General features: G+C 48.5%; 1 protein-coding gene across 2 annotated transcripts; it reads right to left on the reverse strand.

The window, feature by feature from the left end:
* NRBP1 (nuclear receptor binding protein 1) lies at window positions 1-25,434 on the reverse strand (the record flags this gene model as incomplete). 2 transcript variants are annotated; one of them, XM_079550092.1, is made up of 19 exons in its annotated part: window positions 1-99; window positions 276-331; window positions 418-481; window positions 986-1,039; window positions 1,124-1,259; window positions 1,398-1,448; window positions 1,929-2,031; window positions 2,171-2,303; window positions 2,379-2,477; window positions 3,089-3,147; window positions 3,411-3,494; window positions 8,200-8,223; window positions 12,841-12,935; window positions 14,328-14,368; window positions 14,855-14,944; window positions 15,037-15,138; window positions 15,712-15,834; window positions 24,736-24,960; window positions 25,294-25,434. In XM_079550092.1, 18 exons carry the CDS (start codon window positions 24,943-24,945, stop codon window positions 1-3), a joined length of 1,623 nt encoding a protein of 540 aa, XP_079406218.1. The 2 variants fall into 2 exon arrangements, with proteins under 2 accessions (XP_079406218.1, XP_079406219.1); XM_079550093.1 differs by lacking the exons at window positions 8,200-8,223; window positions 25,294-25,434 and having other exon boundaries at window positions 24,736-24,945.
* Between the last annotated feature and the right edge of the window lie 217 nt (window positions 25,435-25,651).

Below are 25,651 nucleotides of genomic sequence, written 5' to 3' on the forward strand. Positions count from 1 at the left end.
CTACGATGACACCGTCACTGCCGTCAGAGCTCCGTTCCGGGTGTAGTAGAACTTGCTGAATGCCTCTTCAAGTAAACAGGTAAGTCTGCTCTGGTCAGCCTGGGGGAACAAGTCAGAGTGAGGGGTGGTGCGAAGCCAAAAGCTTGCTTAGAACCTGCCCGAGTGCATGGCAGGAACACGTGCTACTTCTCCTACCTTCCCAGGCAGACAAGGACAATAAAGCCTGAGAAAGGAATGCAGAGCTACGTCCCTGCTCGAGACTCGAGGCTGCTCACCTCACTGATGAATCCAAGCTGGACCAATTCAGCTGCCAGTTCTTGGATATTATCATCTGCAACACAGGGAAGCGTGTAAATCCCACATCCAGACTGCACTGCTGACTCCAGTGCATGAGAATACAGGAGGAGAGGCACTTACTGGGCTGCAGGTCACAACTCAAGTGTCGATTCAACTTGTCTTCCAGTTTCAGCAGCAGTGTTAACTGCAGGGTAGAGAAGCTCTCGTGAGCATGTGCAATTTGACAGGCTGCCACAGTACAGGCAGCAGCCAACACAGCTAGGAATGTTCTCCCAGATCCCCCCTGGGATAGGAATCACCCTCTCCCTGCCCCTGCAGAGTTCCACTGGAGTCTAAGAGGAAAAAACACACCCAATTCTATTACTCCCAACCCTTGCCAGCAGCACAACCACGTGGAAGGAATGCTCTAAGGCTGTATCTGGAGGATAAGCCATAAATGCTAGTTAAGCAGCAGGCCATCTATAGGCACGGGCTGTAGATGTCACTGTTCATCACAGGACGACGTGACCTTTAAGGGACCCTTCCAACCCACGTTGGGCCTCAATCTGGCTTTGTGCCCCAAGAACTGCAGCTGTGGCAGCAGCACATCACACCAGACCCCAGCAGCACATCAGCACAGTGATGCCACGTGCTCAGCACCCCCTCCACACACACACACAGAACACTCAGCCAGAAGGTGGGACCGTACGTGGTGCTTCACTCCCTCCTCTACTGACTCAATGTTGCACTGCATCAGCACCACCTGAAAGAGAAGCACAGACACCCCGTGAGCCACTGCTGCTCACAGCACAGCTGCACAGGGAGGAGTGGAGGTGCCATGTCTCACCTTGCGGGTTTCCACCTCTGCCGGCTCTGGAGTTGGGGTTTTTACTGATGGTGGAGCAATGGGAGACTTCACCACCACCTGCTGGGGCTGCTGAGGTCGTGGCATCCCAAAAGCTGTGAGTGGGTAGATACCATTCCTACAAAGAATCCGGATCTGAGGTTATGCCTCTCCTGAAAAATCACTCCAGTCTCACACACAGTTAAAGAGGTACTTAAAAACAAACACACGCTATTCCAAAAATCCAACCAACACACCCAGAAATGATCTCTGTTACCTTACATCCTCCAGGAACTTGTCCAGCTCCAGTGCTGGAGACTGTGAGAATCTGGAGGGAAAGAAGTATTGCAGTCAGAAGCCATTAACAGAACCACATTACCATCCACTCAAGTCTATTTGGATGCAGTTTCAAATCTCCGTATCCCAGATTGCAGCCACATAAGCAGGCAGGGTAAGTACAGTCAGAGTGAGATGTACTGCACTCTTCCCATAGCAGCTCCCAGAAGCTAACAGCAAGGCTACAATTTAACAGTGGCAGAAGCAGGCAGCACTTCCCTTTAGAGAGCTGTCCAGTGCAAATAACTGTTTGGAAATTGCTTCCCCAAATTGTTCTGGCCAGATTTTACTACAAATTGCTCCAGCAACAGTGTGCCCATTTCCCTCCCATCAGCTTGGGAGGAAGGCAGATCTCAGCTGCGTGGAGTCTGTCTGTGCAAGTTCTTCTCCCACTGGGCAGACAGCAGCAAGAAATCCTCCAGCATCACCCACTGCCCACGCAGACCCTCTGAGCACACCAAGGGGTACTCACATCATTTTGACTCCTTCCCTGTCCGCATGGTTGATCTCTGCCAACACTGCACTCATGTCGAGGTTTTTGGTCATTTCTTCTAAAGCGTTTTCAGGAATCATATCTATTAAAAAACAAAAAAAGTTAAGACCTGAACAACTGCATTTCTTTTCCATGCTAAGAAGAAAAAAGCCTAGGGAGTCGCAGCGGTAACTCAGCAAAGCTTTACGTAACAGCGCAGCACCCTGGCACTCCGTACTCACGCTGATGGCCAACGATGCAGTGAGCAGCAAGCAGCTTTAATGATGGCACCTCAAACAATGCCTGATGAAAAAGGAGCTCCCGAGCTGTAGGACGTTTGCCTGGGTCCTGTTCTAGACACTTCTGAATGAACTCCTACGAGACAAAGACAGAATGAGGCCACGCACAAGGCCCGCAGGTCCATGTGGGCGCTGACCCCTCTGCACTCACCCTCTGCAAGGGGTCCTCCAGCAGCTGGATGGCACTGTTAATGGCCTCCTGGGGCACGTAAGATGACTCTCCATTACCCTGTATTTCCAGCACTGCCATCTGCAAGCACAAAGCAGCACGTTGGACTTCACTAAGAAGTGATTAAGATCACTGCTGGCAAGTATGAGATCATACCAACCAAGCTGATTGGTGTTACTTAAGGTGACGGTTTGTGGAGGCAGAGAGAATAACTGTTCCATTATGATAGCTTGGTTCCAGCACCTTGACAGATTGCCAAGAAGTCCTTAAAACTATGCCAGCACCTCCTCAGACAGTTAGTCTCTCTATTTTGAATTTCATGATCCATTGGCCTGTAGTTCTGCTTGACAATTCCCATCCTCTAATGAAGCAGTAAATGGATTGCTGCCAGAACCTGGCAGTGCCCTCCTGGCTGCATGAATAGCTCTGTTTTACAAGCAGAAAAGCAAACACACACAATGCCATCCAGAACTCACTCCAGCCAACACATCCACAAGTTTCCAATAGGGAAAAGGTAGCAGAAGATTCCAGAGGATGTCTGAAGATTCAGCAAGGCAAAGTGCCTTTGTCTCAGAGAATAAAAAGCTCCTGTTACCAAACTAACACACCCATAACCACAGCGACTCCAAACAGCCACGTCCTTCCCTTGAATTTATTCTCCTTGTCCCATAATCAGAGTATTCCCAACTCACCTCCAGGGCACACATCCCAAAGGAATAAATATCCACAGCAGTGGTAACATTGGCAACTTCTGTAACACAGAAACAACACCGCTGTCAGTCTCTTCCTGCACCCAGCAGCAAGACAACCTCTGTATCGAGCTGTGACAACCTGCAGCCTTCTCTCCCTCCTGTGCTATCAGAAGGCAAAAGGAGTTGGAACAATTAAACTGGCAAATAACACAGAAACTGATAATGGGACATTGCTTATAAGACTGCAGCTGAAAACAAGGAGCACAACAGCCTGGGAGCCTCAGTGAGGCAGGTCAAGCCAGCAAAGAATGGCACACCATACCTCCATATTCCGGAGCAAAGAAGTGCAGGTTCTTCTGCTCCTCCCGACACGTCTTCACGTGGTTGTTTATCGTGTCTGGTGCCACTAGAAGAAAGTAACGAATGCTTAGGATGCAGGACATCTCAGCCCATCCCCAGACATGTCCTAAGGAATGCCCTGTTGAAATGCAAGCCCTGAAAGGACCTCACTTAAATCAGATTTGTTGTAAGCAACCCAGCTGTAACAAAAGCCCTACGAGCAGCCAGGATCACTGCAGTTACAGTCACTACCTCAGGGCACCAGGAAAAGAACAGGTCTACGAGGCAGCTTTTCCTAGCTGACCCTTCCACACGTCAGCAGGACACCAGAGCCAAGGTTCCTCAAGAGGAAAGTCATGCAGAGCTGCTGAATGAGACCTGACCATCCTGACAGCACAGGACTCCAGCAGCCAGCCCCTGCATGGCCCCAGAGGTGAAGGAAGGGAGGGAGTAACTCCCAGCAACAAGAAAGAGGAGCAGAACACAAGAATGGACCCTCATTTTTGCTTGCAGTTTTTTTTTGCTTACTCTGCTTTACAGATACCAACAGGTTTCAGCTTCACAGGATTAAGAAAAATGAGTTAAAATTCTTGGTCTTCCTTTTAAAACCTGCTCTGCATTTTCCCAACAACACTGCTCTAGATGAGCAGGGCCACAGAGCCCAGACCCTCTTTAACTCCCAAATGATGAGCTCTGGGCTTCTGTATTTTACACTACTGACCCACCTGCCCCTGCAATTGGCCCAGTCACAGAACGAATCACAGAATCATAGAATGGCCTGGGTTGCAAAGGCCCACAGTGCTCATCCAGTTCCAACTCCCTGCTGTGTGCAGGGTCACCAATCAGCAGCCCAGGCTGCCCAGAGCCACATCCAGCCCGGCCCTGAATGCCTGCAGGGATGGGGCATCCACAGCCTCCTTGGGCAAAATCCTCTAACTGCAGTCAGAAATGTGATGTGGCTGCAGAGACACAGCCAGCAGAGTGCTGTGAGAACTTGGAGTGAAGGATAAAAGTTTCCCACCAAGTCAGGCTGGCAGTGCCAGGGAGATTCTGGGATTCCCCCGAGGCTCAGGCTGTAACCAAGTCAGAGCACCTCAGTGACCCCTACTATGCTCTGTATACAAGAGCTCTTACTTTGTTTTCATACAACCCTACTGCAAGGAAGCTGTTTTAGCAGGGGGTTGGACTTGACCCCAGAAATCCCCTCCAACCCTTATAATTCTGTGACAGTGTTGAAGGAATCCAGTGCATAGAATCACTCAGGTCATCTCAAGTCAACACCAGTCCATCAGCCAGACCCAGCGAGTTCTAATACACAACCTGAACCTTTCCTGGCACAACCTGAGGCCACTTCATGTCCTAGCTCTTGTCAACTGAGAAAAGGAGACCTACACCTCCTTGTTGCAACCTTCTTTCAGGTCATCACTGAGCACAGTGAGGTCTCCCCTCAGCCTCCCTTTCTCCAAACTGAACAACCCCACTTCCACCAAGCAGACAGGCCATCAAGCATTGAACCTATGTCCTCAGACAAGAAATCTGGTGTGTTATTAACCCAGGGAACACCTCCCTGCCAAAAGTGGAGCAGAATCAGCCACGTACAAAGCATTTTTCTAAACAATCCTCAGATTAGCTTCATTTTCTTGTTTCTGTTGCCTGGGTGGAAAGGGACAGTGATCCACCCAGCCATCCCATCCCTCGTTCCTAGGCAATAGATAAGAGGGAGGAAGAGGCAGGGATCAATCACCAAAAAAGGCATTAACAACAGAAAACTTAACCAGTGATGTAACGCAGGCACTCTCACATGAGAAAAGCAAGTTTCAGTGGAGCTCAACCTGTCCCAATAATCACAGAATCACTCAGGTTGGAAGAGACCTTCAAGATCCTCAGGCCCAACCGTCCACAGAACACTCCAAGCCACCACTAAAGCACGTCCTTCAGCCCCACAGTACAGGAGGCATTCCCAGGAACTGTGATTCCATAGGTCAGTAGAGTAAAGTCTGGGGGGAAAAAAGGTAGAGGCTGTCTGTTAATACAGCTTGTGACAGTATTGCAGAAGCTGGGGCAGCAAGCTCTGGGTTTCAGTCTAGTCATTACTGCATGACCATCACCTTGGTAGATAAGCAACTCAGCACAGATGAGAATGCTTGAGAAGGGCTTCAGCTGTATAAAACACTCATAGCCTAGAAGATGAGTACAGACTGTAAGACACCTCTGATACAAGCTCTTAGAACTATTTCCACATCATTTCTACTGCCATCCACTGCCATATAAAGTGATGACTTCATTAGGTCAAGAATCAGATGCATGATGGCTAGGGAAAAAATCACAATAAGGAAACCAAACAATGAAGGTCAAAAATGAAAGTCAGATCACAACAAGTGTGCCTTTCTCAGTCACAAAGAAGGGGAAGGCGGTGAAGAACAGACTGTAAGACAGTGCCACACACAACTAATCAGTGTGGCAGGGAATCAGTGAAGCAGAAAATTGATTTTAGAGAAGGATTCAGCCAAATACGGTGCCCATGAAGAGCAGGTGATAAGAAGAGACATCAAGTGCAGTAGAAAGCAGAACGAGCAACTTGTTTTTGGCAAGCTGAGATCAATCTGACAAGAAAAATGGAATAATATGCATTACTGCAGGGACACACAGAGCTTGCTAGACCTGTCAGACCCTCAAGGATAAGCTACTGTGAACACCTCTTCACAGGCAGCTCATCAGAAAGCCAGGCATAAGGAGTGCCAGCCAACAACTCACTTGGTGGTATTGCTGCCCAGCTGTCACCAATGTCAAGCTGCAGCAGATGCCCAGTCTCACAGTGACCTGCCTTTTTAAGCACTACATGCTGCAGAAGACATTTTCTTCTGGCCACGAACATAGCTCACACCCACTTGTCCTGCATTCACCCCTTCCTTCTTGCACCTAGGGAAGAATCTGCTCAGCTGCCCTTCCTTTCCCTTTCAAAAATGCAGGGGTTGGAGGAGGAACTGAGCCACCCAGATGTCAGCTGCATACATCTAAGTATCCTCTGAAGCAGGAATGTTATCCCACTATTGCAGCAAAGTGCTCAAGTACACAGCACTCCAGACTGCAGCAGGCTGAGGAAGCAAAAGAAAACAAGATGATACCCAGAAGGACCAACTACTAACCTTTGAGACAAGGCACAGGCTTGCTAAGCAACCCAGTGTCAGAGGATACAACCTTACCTTCGTCACACTGCATCACAGGGACTCAAAATCTTCAAGTGAACTTGGGAGCATCTGTTTGCAACTATAAGGGATGGTGATAGGGCCAGGATGGGAATCAGAATGTGTGACATTCTCCTTCACTGCTGCAAAATGCTACCAGGCTACAGAAAACTGCGCTTTGCCTTTCACTTCAGTGGTACACTAAGATGACAAATGTGTTTTTATTAGGGAGGACACAAACCAGAGCAGATGGGAATGATGGCATCCCTCACCTGCTGGTGGCAGTCCTCTTCATGCAGCCCAGGATACCACTGGCCTTCCTTACTGCAAGAGTGTCATCGCATGGATGCTGGAAGCTCATCCAGCTCTGGAGTAAAAAGCAGTCACTGAACTGCCATGTCTGACTACATCCAGTCAATGGAGGTAGAAAGTGAAAGCTGGCAGAATAGAAAACGCAGAACAGTATAGGCACAGAACTGATAAGGAAGGTCTGAAAGATGAATACTTGACCAATAGCTGCCTGCATGCAGGCTCTGAAGCAGGTGCTTAAAAGCTGATTAGCATTTCATCTGAAGAAGCGTATGAACTTTTCTAAAATACTTATTTTCCACGTGCCTTCAAAGGGCTCCAAAAAGAAGCTGTGTGCAACTGCTGCACCCATACCAAGATGGGTCGACAAAGACCTGACTGACTGTAAAATGCAAAAGCTTATTTGACAGGCCTTCCACTTCCACCACTGCTGACTGATGGTTGATATGCTCCCAAACCATTCAGCAGAAACAAGTTCTAACAACCCTGACGGCAAAAATAATACTTACTTTGAATTTAAGTACAGATATCTATTTAATGGGGTTATAAATTTCAGCACTCAAATCTTCCTCCAGTCTCTGCAACCCAACACCCTCCTCACACACCCAGGTTTCTCCAAGAATCAGAGCTCTCTCTGGGGAAACCAACAGGGAACCTCATGTCACAACCAGGAGCTCGTTTGGGTGGCAGATCTCCGGCCACCAGGAGCCAGGCATCTCAGAGAAACATTTGTCTTAAAAACAAAACAGCTAAGGAGTTAGAACTACAAGCAAGCAATTGGATATCCAAGCACAAAGCAAAGGCCAGCCCAGGTCGGGCGCTCAGCCAAGTCTAGCAGAGCAGTAGCAGGAAACAGCCTAATGTTGGTGGCAAGTTCAGCCAGGAGAGCTCAGAAGAATGCATCCCATTGGCTTGACATGCAGGAGCCAGCATGCACTAGGGTCCATGGACTAGCAGCTAAGAAGGAGGAGAGGAAGAGAACTAACAACCAGGAGACTTCACAAAGGGCAGTGCTCCCTCTCTGTAAGGCTCGGGGTGAGAGGAACTGTTTCCATCCCAGCACAAAGCACGTGGTCTCAAAGTAGGAGACACCTAAGCCAAACTGCTGTACACGTCAGCCTTATAGCAAGGGAACACTGTAAATAAAGTATAATGTGTGTAGTACAGATATATATATACGTATATACACACATATATAAATATATATATACACACACAAGTCATGTACGTTACATATAGAGTGGCAGTCACATCACAGGAGTGGAGAAGTTTGCTCACCATTAGCAAATATCCTATGAAAGACTGTTGGTAACAGAGCAGCCCGTGAGCGGGGAGTAAAACAAGATAGAAGTCAATGAGTTGATGAAACAGCAAGCACTTCACATTGATACAGACAGCTAGGTCAGAGTCATTGCAAAACACAGACAGCTTCTGTCAAGTAGGAAATCGCACCTAAGGTAAAGTTGGAAGTTCTGTCGTTTCTGTGGGTGCTCTCTGCCCCTGTTCAGCTCTTCCTGGCTCTTACGCTCCCAGTGATAAGAGATACGGCTCAGCACCATTAACACGAGCAAAAAGCAGCATCAGACATCCTGCCCAAACACACACCTGTTCCCTGGCACTCAATGCTTTTGACCTGCTGCAGTGAAACACCCTGCAGTGTGCTCCCTTCACAGGCCCAATGGCTGGGCTACCAGTACAATCCTTCACGTGGATCCCATGGGAGAGTGCAGAGAAAGCAATGCATCTCACAAGGAATGTTTTCATCTGACCACAACTCAGGAAGAAATCAAAAAAAGAATGGCTTGGGTTGGAAGGGACCTCAAGGATCACAAAGCTCCAACCCCCTGCCACAGGCAGGGCCACCAACCTCCCCATTTCATACCAGACCAGGCTGCCCAGGGCCCCATCCAACCTGGCCTTGAACACCTCCAGGGATGGACGGGGCATCCACAGCCTCTCTGGGCAGCTGTTCCAGCACCTCACCGCTCTCTCTGTAAAGAACTTCCCCCTGACATCCAAGCTAAAGCTTCCCTCCCTCAACTTCAAACCATTTCCCCTTGTCCTGCTGTTATCTGCCCTTTCAAAGAGTCGATTCCCCTCCTGTTTGTAGGCTCCCTTTAGGTACTGCTAGGCTGCACCCTGCAGCCTTCTTTTCTCCAGGCTGAACAAGCCCAGCTCCCTCAGCCTGTCTTCGTAGGGGAGGTGCTCCAGTCCCCTGCTCATCTTTGTGGCTCCTTACACGGCACAGGTGGCAAATCCAGAACTGCAGTGTCCTAACAGTAACACGTGCTTCTGCAATCTGATGTAGCAGCAGGAAGTGACAGAAGGGCTGCTGCAGCACCTAAACAAATGCTACAGGAGCAAGTACCACGCATTCGTCAGGCAACAACTTGCTGCCACCACTCTTCTAGTACTCCTTCACCTCGCAGATGGATGAGCACTCTGTGGGATTCACCTAGCAGCTGCCTTGCTCCTGATTTCTGCCCACAGCCAGTGATGTTTTCTCTTGTTAAAAGCACAGGGAAGGAGAGCTTTCAGAAGCACAGCCTTCAATGGTGCTGGGGACAGAGACAGCACTAAAGAGTAGATCATAGGGCACTGAATCACTGTTTCCTTTAAATCCACGAGGATTACTGCCCCACTTCTTCTGAGTACACACAGGACTCTTCAGATATCAGCCAGCTCTGAGAAGTAATTACATGAAGTGAAAAAGATGGGCTTAATGTTTTCAGTGATCCCACAGCAACACTCTCTAAGGTCTGAACATGGAAACAGCCTGCCTGGCTACTGCACAGCCAACAGGAATAGAGAGTCACAAGCATCTGACGACAAGAGTTCTGACTTCTGAAGCTTGGTGTGCAGCACAGGAATGGGAACACATTCTGCAACACTGCCAGCTTAACTCCAGCCTATGCTGGAACCGTAGCTGTAACACTTGGAAGATTGTCTTCTGATCACAAGACCACGTGTGCTCACTTCATTTATTTTTTTCTCAAGTTTAAGAAAGGATCAAACCTCCTACATAATTCACTTCACTGCTGACCACAGAATGAATAGAGCAGTCCACAGCTGTGCAGTTACACCAGCTGAGGCTGGGACAGAGCTGATTTTCTTCAGAGTAACTCACACAGTTCTGTGCCTGGGATTTCAGGCCATACACACCAATGTTGTGGCTATTACTGAAAAGCACTAACATAGAGACAAGGCATTCTCCTCTCTCTCCTGCTACCCCATCATCAAGTGGCTGGAGTACCTCAGAAGCTGAGATGGGTACAGTGAGAACAGCTGATCCCAACTGACCAAAGGGATATTTCATGCCACATGACATCATGCTGAGCAACAAGAGCTGAGACAAGGAAGGTGAGCACAGGAGACACTCAGAGCTATGGCATTTGTCTTCCCAAACAGCTGTTATGTGCAACAAAGCCCTGCTTTCCTGCAAGTGGCTGAGCATCTGCCTGCTGGTAAATAGCAAATCACAGAATCATTTGAGTTGGAAGGGACCTTCAAAGGCCACCTGATCCAAGTCCCCTGCACTGAGAAGGGACACCTAACAGCTCCACCAGGTGCTCAGAGCCCCATCCAGCCTGACCTCAGGTGTCTGCAGGGCCATCCACCATCTCTGTGAGGCATGTGCTGGGAGTAGGTGCATTCAGGCTGCATTAACATTCCCAAAATCTTGCTAATCTACCTCAGGAGATCCATATACATAATGCCACAAGTTCACCATGCCTGTATTACAACAGGGCAAAACATAGGCACCTACTTATGGTCCTGATTCAAGAAAGCTCATTCCATTTAGTTTCACCATAAGCACAGATTCATGCCCTGGTTATGGTAATGCTTCAGTCATATCCATATCATAGGCATGGAAAGACTTTACTGCATCTTAGAGCACTGTTGTCTTCAAGAACAATTTGTTTTCAGACTTCATGTGCACACTCAGGAGGACCTGGTTACTACATCCACAATAATCCATCTGTGAATTGTTTACACCTTCTGAAACTTAGAGGGACATTTTTTTTTGCCTGCTCTCTTTAGATGCAATACAAACTGATGGCAATCTATATGTTAGTCTTGCTTTTTTTTTTACCAAGTGCTCAGAGCAGGTTGTTTGTTCACACTTTGCTATGCAACCTAGTCTCAGGGACTTGCTTTAACAGGGAGGGTTGGACTAGATGACCTCCAGTGGTCTCTTCTAAGCCTTATGATTCTGTGCCAGTGCTTCATGACCCTTACTATAAAAAATGTTTTCCTTCTACCCAGTCTACTACTAGTCCAGTAGCGATTGAATTCCTTGTTTTTGCTTCCTGAGGAGTAGCAAGAAGTCCTGCTGAGGATACAGCTGCTACAGCACACAGGTTGACAACCCCTGCTCCTTGAAAGAGGCCCATTCATCCCCTTGCCTCTGTTCCTTCCACCATGAACCAAAGCTGAGAAATTGAGAGAGCAGGCAGCTGTGTGTGACCCACACTGAAGAACCACCTTTCTAGACAGCCTCTGAGTGGCACTGCTGACAGAGTGCTCCTGAGAACGCCATGCTTGGTGATCTGCAGAACTACCCTCTGCTAAAACCTCAGCTCCAGACACCAATTTAATGTGGTTTGTTTTTACGAACAAAGTGTTGGCTACCAGTCAGAAAGATTCCAGCTGTATAATATTTCCAAACTCAAGCAGAAAGAGAAGGATCTCCTACATGCTCCTTGAGTAGAACCTACAATAGGCTTCCCATAGGTGGCCTGAATCTAATGCCAGAGAGCCAGCTGTCTGCCAGCAATCAGATACATGTGCAACTCTTGGAAACTCCTCCTACCTGGACAACTTCAGAAAAAGATAAAGTGAACCCCATGTTGAGATCAGTCTGCATGAAGAGCAAGATGTTAAACAGTTTACAGTCAGATAGCTGAGGGTTCTTTCTGTCCTGGCTCACCCTCCCTGGGGTATATGCACATGTCAGAGAACAGAGACCCCAGTTCTGTAGCAGAAATAATGTAAGAGCTCTCTGATGGAAAGAAAAAGTTACAGAGGTCTGCAGTTTATGAAGAGAGTACTTTTAGATGACAGGTAAAGCACAACATTCTTTCCTGTACGTTGCCTGCATCAAACCAAGGATTCACACAGACAAAAGCCTAAAGGAGAGCAAGTGCCCACTCCTCGGGGTCAAGAGCACTCACAGCAGCCAGACAGCAGATTGCTGTCAGTTGGAAGGGTATGTCAAGGTGCCAGAGAATGCATCTGAACTGCAAGCATTTTTGGAGACACAATAGGAACAAATGGAAAAATAAAAGAAAAATGAGTAAGCAAGGATGCACTGCACTGCTAGCAAAACCACATTTGAGGTCTGAAATAAAGCACTTTGGCACAAGCCTGAACAGGACACATCTTTGCCACACAGGCACAATGCAAGCTAGCATCCTGAAGTCCAAGCTAAAGCATGTGATGTTGGGTGAGGATGCCAAGACTAGCAGCTTGCTGGAGTCAGTGCCTATAGCTTTGATACACTGGTTGGTACAAGAAGCTCTCAGTGGACACAGCTCTCCAAACAGCACTCAAAGCTTCCCAACACAAACTCCATGTGTATTAACCAGGAAAAAAAAAAAAATTGCCAAGCTGATGAATCCAAGAATAATGCACACAGAAAACTTGAAAGCTGCAACATCTTTTCTGAGATTGGTCCCTTGAGATCAAAAACTGAGGTGGGGCAGACATGGGAAACTGTACTCAGTATCAGCCCTTCCTGTGCCTAAAGGTGGTCCAGCCAAGGGTGAATCTGACTGCCAGTTCCTGGCCCAAATGATGCAGAGGTGGGGGAAATGTACACACATGCCTATCATGCCAGGTGGACTTGAAAGGGCTAGATGCCCTGCTCTGATTGAGCAGTTAGCCTCATAGGCATGGGGTACCTCCAAAAAGCCTTACCTGAGCCAATTTTGATCAATCCATTGTGCTGAATGAAGATGGTGTCGCAGGTCAGGTTGCCATGGATGATTGGAGGGTCACAGGAGTGGAGGTAGCTGGATATTCAGAAAGAACAGTGGTCAGGAAGCAATCCCAGATTGAGGCAAGAATCCCTCCCCTCATCCTTTCCCTGGACTGCATCAGAAGAGAACAGGAATGCACAGGGTACGTGCCAAGGATAGCAGGGAGCTACAGTTCTGTGATGGACATCAGTATTTAGGCTAGGATAGAACGACCACCTCCAGAACTGGGGGAAGAAAGGAAGCTTCTTCTAACCAGTTCTTACAAAATCCAGGATACCAGATCTGCATTATCCACCTGATTACTGCTAGGTGAGTGCTAAAAGGGTGAAGATTTTATACCAAAAGATCAAAGTTTTATTCTGCCCTTCTTCACAGGGCATCCCAAAAGTGCCTGGTGCTGTACAAACACAATCAGTCATGTTTTCCACCACGTACAGAGAGAACTTTTCAGTGCTGGGGCTCCAGGTACAGTTGAGGATATTTCATATCCTCATATTTCACTCTGCACAATTAAAGACTGTCAGCTCCCAAATGTTTATTAAAATGCCAGATATTCCTCAGCAGCTACACTTAGCTACACGGAAACAGAATTTTCTCCATGGAGGGGGAGTCTTGCTCTGAATTCAGAGTTATCATTGTTTTCCAAAGCTCTTTTTAGCCACACACCAAATCTGGCTCACATAGGGAAGACTCTTGAAGACAAAACAAATCCTCTCCATGTTTTATTCAACCAGATTGCATCAGGATGGCTGCAGATCTGCACCACCGAGCTGTGTACAGATTCATATGTGCTCCTAACAATATGACACCACAATAATTATGAATGCATTGCATGGCTGTAGGACTGCAGGCTGCCAAGTTGAAGAAAATTTTTCACAGTTCATTCACATAGAATTTAATGCCTTTAAGAGTTCTTTGCAACATCTTCTTGACAATGGTTTGGGCCCAGGTTATGAAGCTGGACACCTGGAAAAGCTCCCTGATGCCTGGCTTGCACACTCACCACCATATCAGTCACAACTGTTGGGATACAAAACTCACTCTGCACCTTTAGCATCGAAGCTTTAGTACTGGTCTAACTGACCAAGTTGAATGGGGCCCTAGGCACTCTGATCTAGTGGTGGGAACCCTGCCCACAGCAGGATTTGGAACTGGCTTTAAGGGCCTTTCCAGCCTAAGCCATTCTATGGACTGCACAGACTCTGGGATGTCTCTGGTCCTCCTCTGTTGTAGGAAGTGCAGCTGACCCTCTGCAGAGTCAACTGGGATAAGAACCAGGGTGGGTGACCAAAAATGCTCTCCTGGCTCCATTCAGTGAAGTTTGCTTGCATTTAACAGCACGTATACTTAAAGCTTTTACTATCCTAGCACAAGAAATGCTACAGTTAAACAGAGGCTAGAGCTCGAGATCAGCAACTCACATACCTGAGGGCAGAAAGGATCTGGGTACACCATCGCTTCCAGGCCTACAGACAGGAGCAAGAAGGACAGAAGTCATTCAGAAAACAAGAACTAATCCATACTTCTGTGATTCAGAGTCCATTCACATGGAAGATTATACCCTCCTCCATTCAGTGATTCCTAACCAATAAAGGTGTGTAGGAAGTAAAAACTGTCTCAGTACTCTCACACTCTGTTTAGTTTCTACATGTCCACATGCCTTCCCTCCCAGCTCCTCTTCTGCACAGACCACCTCCCTCTTTCCTGCATGCACAGGTGGAAACGGGACAAGCTGTCACACCATTCCTACAAAGCTACAGAAGTGCAAGGAAACAAAGCAGCATAGAAAAGACATCTCAGAATACCTGCAATTCAACTAGCTTAAAATAACAACAAAGAATGTCAGCCACGTGTTATCACCAGGTTTCTTTCTCATTAGGAACCTTTGCTGAAAGGCCTTTTGGAAGCTGAAGGCACTAAGTGAAAATATACATAGAGAAAAAAACAGTTACCTTTTCATTCATAGTTTTGTGGTTCTTCTTTGTCTTCTTCAGAAACTGTTTCAAGCTCCCTGAAGACATATATTCAGTGATGAAGATTACCTGTGGGGCAGTATAAGATATTATCTTCTGCTTCACTAGTTGCCTACAGAATATACAGCAAGAAAACCCAACAGGTTGCTTGTTTTACTTACTCTGGCTTTATTCTCCTTCACATCAGCCCAGTATTTGTGAAACTTTACAATGTTCAGATGTTCCAACTGAATTAAGTTGTCAAACACTGCTTTAACTTTCTCCTGTGACATAAAGACAAAGCCATGTTACACCAGTGACCAGGCTGGCCCACACCTTACTTTCTTCTTGGGTTTGGGACCTCAGAAATGAGGCAATACTCTTCAAGCTTCTATACTAAGAACAAATAGCACCTGAGTTCATCTTACACTGCCTGGTTTGATCACCAGGACTAAGCCAACATTACATCTCAGTTACATTTTCTGCAGTGGTCAGACTTAAGCTGAATGTGCTACGTTTAAGCAGCACAGCACTCCAAACTGGAGGAGTTACTGATCCAGCCAACAACCCACATGAACCAATGCCCAAAATTCCACCCTGATGGAAAGCACGTCACCCTGATGCAACATATGTTAACTGTACAGGTGATGGAGCACTTCAATAGGCTGCCAAGAGAGGTAGCTGACTGCTCCTCCTCAGAGATCTTCAGACACCACACAGACAGGGTCCTGGGCAGCCTGTTGTAGGTATCCCTGCTTGAGCAGTGGGGTGCAGCCACGTGACCTCCAGAGACTTCTTCCAACCTTAACTGCTCTGTGATTCCGTGGTGTTTCCCATCCCATTTTGGGGCAACGTACCTCCTGTAGTTTAAAGTTCTTCCGTTCAGAAAACTGAACCTCATTCCAAACAACTTCCACACCTTCCTCTGTATCCATAGCCAGGTAGGCACTATCGATGCCCGGCACGTTGCGCTGATTCACCTGAACGGAAAGGAGGGAGAAAGATACAAGTTAGCAGGCTAGATCATCGTTTCACATCCTTCATTTGAAGTATCATGAACTTTGTGAATTAATTTTTATTTAAATTAAAAATTCACCAGCAGCTGGCTTACCTAACTTCCAGCTGATCTGACTCCCCTTGAGGTAAGTCAATACACAGATCTGGTTTGTTTCCAGACTCAGTAGGGATCCTACCATCAAACATTTGCTGGAAACTTCTCACAATAGACAAAGGCTTCCTCACAAACCCATTCCTCCTGGCAGCCACTTATACATGATCCAATTTCCAATTTGCTTTCAACCAGTGAGCTGCTCCATCAGCTGACCTTGAGCTCCTAATACAACGCATGATCAGAAGGACTAACACACCGACAGACCGTGCACACAACAGCTGTGAGCAGAGAAAGGAGCCCTTGTAAGTATTAAGCCTGCTTTTGTGCAAGCTTTTTAAGTTGATGGTGTAATTCAACAACTTTAACAGCCAATCAATATAGGTTGGCTTCTCTGGAGATGTTCCAAGGGAATCAGAAGAGGCCTGATGACGTTCAACATCCCCAAACTGCAGATGACACCCAGGAGCAATAAATGACCACAAGAACAGTACAGCTGGAACAGTACAGACTGCTCAGTGAACTGAGTCATAAATTGTGATGCAATGGCACGGTGTAGATAGGAATAAAGAATACAGTTCATAATTACATAGAGACAAACCAAGCTACAGGAAGTAACTGCTGAAAACAATGACAAGAGAAGCAGCTTAGCAAGAATGACCCCATTCCTCTCCTACCTCTCACTAACTGCATAACCGAGCAGTGAAAAGTCTGCCATTATATTCAGATAAATACAATATTTGTTGTATTTATTGTAAGAAAGTGATTTTCTCTGCACAAACACACTGATGCTGACATTAAAATACTGCATCAGGTCTGTTATGTTCCACTGTCAAATAAAACTTGGGGTCTTGTGTGACATGGGTTAGTGGGCATGGTGGTGACAAATTCACAATTGGACTTGGAGGTCTTCTCCAACTTTAATGATGGAAGATTGAAGACTGCAAGGATAAAACATTTATCCATTCAATATTTAGCAGGAGAAAACTCTCAGGCATGACAGTAAGAACACATATTACAATCAATGTACCAAAGATGAATGCCCAACGGCTTTTACTTCAGGCAGCTGAAGGAAGAGCCCAGTCAAGACAAAGCTAGTATTGCAGCAACAAAGCACTGCCATGACTGCAACACCAAATGCCCATGCATTCCTCAGTATTCTCTTATTTTGTTATATTCACTGCCTACACAGAACTTCTGACTGCTGGATTCATTACCGCAGCCCTCAAGTATTGACAGCTACTCAAAATCTGCCTCAATAATGCAGGCAGAGGAACTTGATGCAACTTCTGGGCACTTTATCTAAAGCAAAGCATTTCTATGACTCATAGGCAACATCTTAGGGCATCACCTATGACTCACGACACCAAACCCACATGACATCACTGAGGGTAATTCTCAGTGCAAACTTAACCAGTTAGAAGCATCGAGGCAGTTAAGAACGTTGTAGACAGATGTGGCTGTAGGAATGTAAAGCTCAGCTTACCTACAAACTTAGTAGTTTGCAGCAAGCAAGCAAGCAGAAATAAAAAGGGCAAATCCAAGATGGTGTCTTCCAATTGCTCTGAAGGGTAAGGAGTGCATGGGCATTAACACTGGATGAAGGGGATGGAAGTTCTCTGCCTGCAAGATCTGTCAAGTAACTGGGAAATACTTTAATTTATTCCATTTTCAGCAGTCATTTGATGACCCACATCAAAGACAAGTGATATCTTGTGGACTATGCTGGTGAAACAAGAAGACTGCCTCAAACACAACACCCTGTGTTCTTAACACACTATTTGGAAGGGTTAACATGAACTCTCATTGAACAGCTCAGTGACCCAGAGCCTGGGTTCCCTCACCCTACAGGTAGGAAGGGTGAAAAACAGCAGAATTGTTACCACTGGTTTTAAGAGAGCAAACCCCAACCTGCTCAGGGAATGAGTTGGCAGGGTGCCCTGTGAATCTGCCTCTGCAGGCTGAGATGTCCACAAGAGCTGGTTACTTCTTCAGAATCACCTTCTAAAAGCACAGGGGCAGGCAACCCCACTGCATCCTGAGTCAAGCATGAGTAGCATGAGACCAGCTTAGCTGAAAAGGGAAAGGAAGAAGCATTAAGTGTCTCTTTTGCTTCAGTCTTTGATATTAATTATAAGCCCTGGGTTGCACAGTCCTGCGACAAGTTGGAGGACTGCAATGTGGGGAGCAAGGACTTTCCAATCATTGACACCAAATTGTAAGGAACCAGTTGTAGCAGTTGAGCATTTTTATACAAGCCCATTTGTCCTGAAAGTATTCATCTGAGAGTGCTGAGGGAGGCAGCAGGTGGCATAGCAGCACTCCCCTCAGTGATCTATCAAAGGTCTTGGGAGGATCAGACTGGGAACTAGCCAACAATACCCCAATTTACAAGGGCAGGAGAGAACATCTTGGCAATTACAGACCTGTTAGTTTAACTTCAGTACTCGGGAGAATTTGTGGAGATGAACCTGAGCTCCACTGAATGGCATGTAAAGGATGGTGCAATCAATGTGGATTCACAAGAAGAAACTCCTGTCTCACAAATCCTCCCATGGTAAGACCACCTGCTCAGGGGACAAAGGGAAAATGATGGGTGTAGTTCCCCTTGATTTCAGCAAGGCTTTTGATCATTGTCCCAGAGGTATTAGTTTGCACAAACCATCTGACTGTGAGATGAACAGGAACACTGGGTGAAGAACTGGCTGAACAGTAGGGTTAAAGGGTGGAGATGGCAGCCCTGGGACTCAATCTGGGCAGTTCTGCTCAGTAATTTTATTAAAGTTCTGTACCAACACCTTTCCGGATATTCAAGTCTGCAGCAGAATTCAGAACTGTAACCATTCATTTCAAATTTGGAGAGTATAAACTCCAAGCTCTTCAAAATAGAAACTACATCAATGATCAGAGCCACCACAACAGAGGGAAGAACCCAGGCAACCTCATCAATGGTGAGTGCAACACTGAACCCAAGGCCCTGCACGGACAGAAAGGTGAGCAATGAAGTCATCACCCATCAGCAAATCCACCTAAGCAGTCCAGTGGGAGTAGCACTATTACCCAAACTAAGTGGAGACACTGCGTGAAGGAACACAAGACTCAGAATGTCAGGGATGGGCAATTTGGGCATGAAGAGGAAAATTGGGGTGCAGTACTGATGAGATGTTTGAGGGAAGCCAAAAGGGTGGAAAGAGGGGATGAAACACTGTGCATGTCCTGTGCCTGATTATCACTGAACTCTTTCTTTAACTTCTGTTTTCTGTGCAGGCATGCTCCCTACTCACCCTGCAGCACAAATATTTGAACAGAGTAACGCTCTGGTGCTGCCAATAAGCTGCATGGAATGCGTTTTATTTTTTTACAATTGCTCTTTCAAGAATGCAAAGCAAACCCTACACCTTAGTCATGGACAGCTGGAGTGTAACTAGCACTCCTAACCACCCAGGAAAGCTGGGAAAACAGCAGACAGCTGCTCTGGTTGTGCCTGCTCCCCCACTGAGGCAGCATAAAGGCTGAGAGGTGCTGCTGGCTGATGAGGCACTCAGAAAGCTGCCAGCTGTCAGTTACAGTCAATAAGCAAGAACACAATGGCCCTGTAGAGGACAGGCCCCAGACAAAGACTCAGTTCCCTCTACTTTCTGCTGTGCCCCTGTTCTCATTCAAACATATCTCACTCCTTCCAGGACATCCTTAAATGAGCCAATAAAAGTGCTGAAGGGCTGCACAATGTGTACGTTTCCAATGGTCGAGTAAAACCACAAGAACTACAGCATGGCATTTGTTGTTTCTTTTTTTTCCCCATCAGCTGGAAAAAGGATCCACAGCCAAAACCAAATAAAAAGCTGGCAGCCCCCCTCATCCCAACTTGAAGATCTCTACTACCCTTCCTCTCTCCAATAGCAAAGGCAAAGCTCAGAGCACCTGAAATGCCACCTTTCTGAGCATGGTGCCTCACTTTCCAATAGAAAGAAACTCAGTATAGTGGGCACAGCAATGATGAGCAGATGGTCGGACTGGATGACCTTACAGGCCTTTTCCAGCCTCAACAATACTATGACAGTAAAGACTCCGTTGCTGCCTAAATTAACTTTCAGCAACAAGATACAATGAAGAGGAGCAAGAATCAAACACTAATCTCATGGCTACACACGGGAACAACCTACGCTGCCTGAAATGTTGGTTCTCAAGTTTTACAGGTCATCTGAGATCCACATGGAATTTCTTCAACCTATCTCATCTGCACACTGCATAAAGGAAGCCATGAAAGACTGCTCTGTTCAACCAGCTTACCTGACTGCAGAAAATACTGGAAATAGGAAAACAAGAATACAGCAACCGCTGCATGCACAGACACTTATAAACAGGAGACCTCCCTCAGGGGTAAGGCAGAAAAGAAGTTGTGGATCTCAGAAGCCTCTCCCCTAACATGCACTTACCAAGCTCAACACTAACACCGTGCTGAAAATGCCAACAAACAGACAAGCTGAAGAATATTCTGCTGCAGCAGAGCACAAGTCTTCCTATGGCTGTATCTGTGATACTTCTTGCTTGTTCTGCATAGCTCTTGGGGCAGCGCAGAGTTGAAGCTCTAACATTTCAGGTTTAACACCTACCAGCAGCAGTAGTCTAAAAATGTACTTTATGTACATTCCTACTGTCCTATAAGAAGCTTCTGATCCAGGAGGCATAGTTCAAACAGCAGATAATTCTGAAGATATTTGGACAACCTCAAAAAGAAGATTATTTATGTGAGTGACGGAAAAACATAGAGTAACATGGGGGCAGCAGAAAAAAAGGGTTTGTTTGGCTTTTTTTTTTGTCAGTAAGATAAAAGGAATCAAGAAAAACACAAACTTGGAGAAGCCTTCAGCCTCTGTTGCTCCCTCCTATAACTCCACTAACCACTCCGTCCCTGATGGTGCCCAAGGTCAGGCTGGATGGGATCCTGGGCAGCCTAAGCTGGAGGGTGCACCCAGCCCACAGCAGGAGTTGGAAATGGATGATCAAAAAGGTCCCTTCCAGCCCAAGCCATTCTATGATTGTATGCAGTTCTGAGTTCCACAACATAAAAAGCTTCTTAAGGGCAGGTAGTGACAAAGAATAATGGTTTTTAACTGAGACAGGGGAGGTTTAGGTTGGACATTAGGAGGAATTTTTTCACCCAGAGGGTGGTGATGCACTGGAACAGGTTGCCCAAGGAGGCTGTGGATGCCCCATCCCTGCAGGCATTCAAGGCCAGGCTGGATGTGGCTCTGGGCAGCCTGGTCTGCTGGTTGATGACCCTGCACAAAGCAGGGGGTTGGAACTGGATGAGCATTGTGGTCCTTTTCAACCCAGGCCATTTTATGACTCCATGACCCTCAGTGTGCCCACAGGAGGGCACAGAGCTGGCAGCAGGGCTGGGAGGAGTCTGGAAGCTGTCTGAAGGAAAGGAGGCCCAGAGGCTGTTACGCTGCTGTCTGCAGGAGGAGAAGTGCAGAAGGTACATAACAACAGAACTACACCATTCTCCATTAAGTGCTCCCTGAGGAAGATGAGCCTTCTCCATCCACTTATAACAGCACCTCTAGGATGACACAGTGGGGTGCAAAAGCCTCATCTGGAAAGTTTTCGCCGAGCTTTGGTGGGAATAGCACTAAGTGTGGAAGAGAAGCTCCCTGTCTCTAGAACGAACCGCCCCCCATCAGCACAGCCTCGTTTGCTCACCCTGGACACAAACCCGGCACTGCCATGTGATTTCACCATTGTCATAAAACAAAGACACGATGAATAGCGGGAGATCCGGGAAAGCTTCCAGCAGAGAACAGGCCGTATTCTAACAGCTTCTGCCTGACCGCTCGAACACAAGACCCCGCTCCGCCGGGACCGCACAGCCCCCACCGCGGGCCGCGGGGATATGGAGCAAGGCCAACCGGAAGCAGCCGGGCAGGGGGCGGGACCGCACGCCACCAATGGGAATGCCGAACGCCTCCAAACGGAAGCTGCTGCGAAAGGGGGCGGGGTCTCACGCTGCCAATGGGAGCTCCCGTAGGTGATGTAATGCTCCTACTCCAAGAGGCATTGGCTGGAGGAGCTGCCACTCCGGGGCCGCTCCCGGCTGAGAAGGCCGCGGCCCGTTGGGAGGGGCTCCTTCCACGCGCGAGGGACTGGAAGAGCTCAGACAGCTTTAGTGAAGGGAGGGAGAAACGGCTCCCAGGAAGTGGGAAGAACGTCGTAGGAAACCAAGCAGAGACATCCCTGACGGCCTCTTGGTCCGCCCGTGCCCATGTGGCGCTTCGAGGCAGCTCCCGAGGCACACACAGCACAGCAGAGCATGGCGATGGGCAACTGCCCGTGTCCCCAGGGAGGACGGACCTTGAGGAAGGGACCTCAAGGATCATGAAGCTCCAACCCCCTGTCACATGCAGGGCCACCAACCTCCACATTTCATACCAGACCAGGCTGCCCAGGGCCCCATCCAACCTGGCCTTCAACACCTCCAGGGACTGCACATCCACAGCCTCTCTGGGCAGCTGTTCCAGCACCTCACCACTCTCTCTGTAAAGAACCCTGACATCCAACTTCAATCACCCCTCCCACAACTTCAAACCATTTCCCCTTGTCCTGCCATTATCTACCCTTTCAAAGAGTTGATTCTCCTCATGTTTGTAGGCTCCCTTTAGGTACTGCCAGGCTGCACTGAGGTCACCCCACAGCCTTCTTTTCTCCAAGCTCCCTCAGCCTGTCTTTATATGGGAGGTACCCATGTGCTGTTAACAAATAAACGTGGTTACAATGCTCTAAATCCATGCTTCAAGCTGAGAAATGAAGAGCTGAAGACCTGGGAGCCGACATGTTGCACCCAGGCCATACAGGCCACCTTCTGCACGTATTGTCACGTTACTCTGCTCTGGCAGCACCCGGAGAGCACATTGCTGGGATCACGAACCAGCATTGCATCACGGTGGGAGGGGAGGCCGCAGCATTCCTTCCCTGTGGAGTAACCCTGCTGCCCAGGGGCAGTGAGTAAGAGCTGTCTGCATGGGCACACAGACCGGAATAACCAGAGCTGGCTGCTCTGTCCCACTGACAGCCCTCACAGGGATGCTGCTGCAGCACAGCGCTGCACTTGAGCACGCTGGGATGTTCAGAAAGTAAAGGTGTTTTTCTGGAATTTCACACTACATGTTGACCCAAGCAGAGATTGGAGGTGTCATGGAAGCTTAGATCTAATTAAGCCACATCTGACATACAACTGCAGCTTGTATCAGACACACAAACGCTCAGCATCTCTGCAAGAGAACAGTACCACCTCAACAATGAGGGGCTGAGGATCAGAGGCCTCATTTTTACCCCAAATTAACCAACAATTCCTTTTGTAGCCTCCAACAATCATTCTGTTGTTACTTTGATATCTGCCAAGTTGAAATGAAGCTCAGATATCCAGTAAACAGAGGGGATCTGCAATCAGACCAACTGGTCACCTTCGTTCCCAAGCACGAGGTGTTCCTGCCCGTGGCAGGGGTTGGAATGGGGTGGTCTTTAAGGTCCCTTCCAACCAAGACCATTCTGGGATTCTGTGATTCATTCATTCCCAAGCCCCTCTGGCGCACTGAGTCAGCACTGACCATGGGGGGGGGGAAACTACTTCTAACAATAGTTTCAGGTTGTCACAAGGAATGTATTCCAAAGAACAGAATTAGAGTCTTACATAGAAGCCTTGCCTTACAGGTGCACAACTGAAGGCACTCTTAATACACGCTGGAATACATTAATGAATACAGGACAGCCTTCAAATAAATAAAGGAAAGGAGGTGCAGGGCATCCTTGACCTTATTTTGACCTCCAAATTTACATCAGAACAAGGGACTCTTTCACCACCACGGGTTTGCATTGCTCTATGAATGTATCTGTTAACGCAGACATCTCTGTGCCTGTTTTGAGTTGGCTGAGTAAGGCAACATCAGCACCCGTCTTGCAGCACTAAAGGTAAGATTTCCTCAACCACACAGCTTGCCCAACCACAGCAGGTTTCACTAGGAGAACACGAAGCAGAAACCAATTTCTGGAGGTAGGCTCCCGAGATAGTAAGGAGAACCCAGAGAGAAATGGGAAGAGCTCTGAAAGATCTTTAGTTCTTCAATTTAGATCTTAAGTTCTTAACATGAGAGTGGTGAGGCGCTAGAACAGCTGCCCAGAGAGACTGTGGATGCCCCATCCCTGAAGGTGTTCAAAGCCAGGTTGGAAGGGGCCCAGGGCAGTCTGGTCTGGTATTAAATTTAGGGGTGTGGAACTTTATGATCCTTGAGGTCCCTTCCAACCCTGGCCATTCTGTGATCTAATCTACTCATGCCATCGTAGAGGATGGTCCCAATACATGCACTGAGAAATGAATGCAAATCAGACAAGCCCAGAAGTCTGCAAGAACCAGCCCTAATTGAAGGCTTCAAAGCAAACCCAAACGTGTAGCTGATGAGTCTGCACAACCGGGCAGCTCCACAGCAGGTCCCACTCCATTCACCAGGCGCTGTGCAACCGGTGCACTTTGTTATTCCCCGAGTACAAGAGCTGGGAAACAAGACGGGCGAACAAACGCTAGGAAGAGCCCTTCCTCAACGCAGCGGCCTCGATACCAACTGTTCGGAAGGGCCTCCAACACTGAAGGCGGATCTCAGGCCGCCGCACAGCCCAGAAAGGCCGCTCCCGACCCCCGGCCCCGAAGGGACGGCTGCGGGAAGGGCAGCGCCCGGCGCCCGCCCCGCCGCAACGCAGAGGCCCGGACGCCGACACTGACCTCCTCACGCCGCTTCTGCCAGCGGCCGCACGGGGACTCCTCGAGGATCTCGGACTCGTCCTCGCTCTCTTCCTCCTCCTCCTCCTCCTCCGGGGGCGCCGCGGAAGTCACGGGCGCGGACACCGAGGTCATCCCCGGCCCCGACGAGGCAGAGTCCGGCTTGGGGTCGGAGCCGCCGCTCGGCGCCTGTTTGGCCTCGCCCTCCGACATGCTGCGTCGCACCACCTGCGGGCGGGACGCGGCGTCAGGCGGCCCTCGCTCGGAGCGGGCCGGAGCGGCAGGCCCAGGGGGCCGGAGCGGGCCGCGCCCGCCGAGCTCCGTCGACTAAAGCCGCACCCCAAACCTACGGAAGGTACCCGATCCTCACTGGGCGCAGCTCGAACTGGAGAACGCCGCTAACGATGAGCGCGGGCTGCGCTTACCGGGCTCGCCCGGCACCTCCCGTCCCCCAAACGCAGAGCCGCTCCGCCGACGGCCGCCGCCAACCGCCGTGCTGCGTAACGCGCCGTCAGAGGCGGGGCCGCTTTCTCGCCACCCAATCAGAACACAGATACTAACCTTCGCCCTGTCCGGATTGGTCGGTGGGCGGGGCTCGAGGTACGAGGCGCGATAGAGGGCGCCCGCGCACCTGTGAGGCAAAATGGGGCGGGAGTGGGGATCTCAGCCACCAATGGGAGCAGCGAAGCGGGCTGCCGGCATCCGCTGATTGGTCGGCGGCGGGGGCCCGCGGTATATAGGGCGGATAGTAGCCCCATGCTGAGGGCGTATTGCGTTGTATTGGTTTGTTTTTCTTCGGAGAGTGTTCTCGAGTAGGTTTCAGGCGCTCCATGTGATGCTTCGCCCCCTGCACCAAGCCCAGGCGCTCCCCGTAAACACTACAGTGCCATCGGTTCTGAGTTCCTAGTTCTTCCTTCCC

The sequence above is a fragment of the Tetrao urogallus genome (assembly GCF_951394365.1).
Source record: "Tetrao urogallus genome assembly, chromosome: 2".
In the NCBI taxonomy this organism is placed as follows: Eukaryota; Metazoa; Chordata; class Aves; order Galliformes; family Phasianidae; genus Tetrao; species Tetrao urogallus.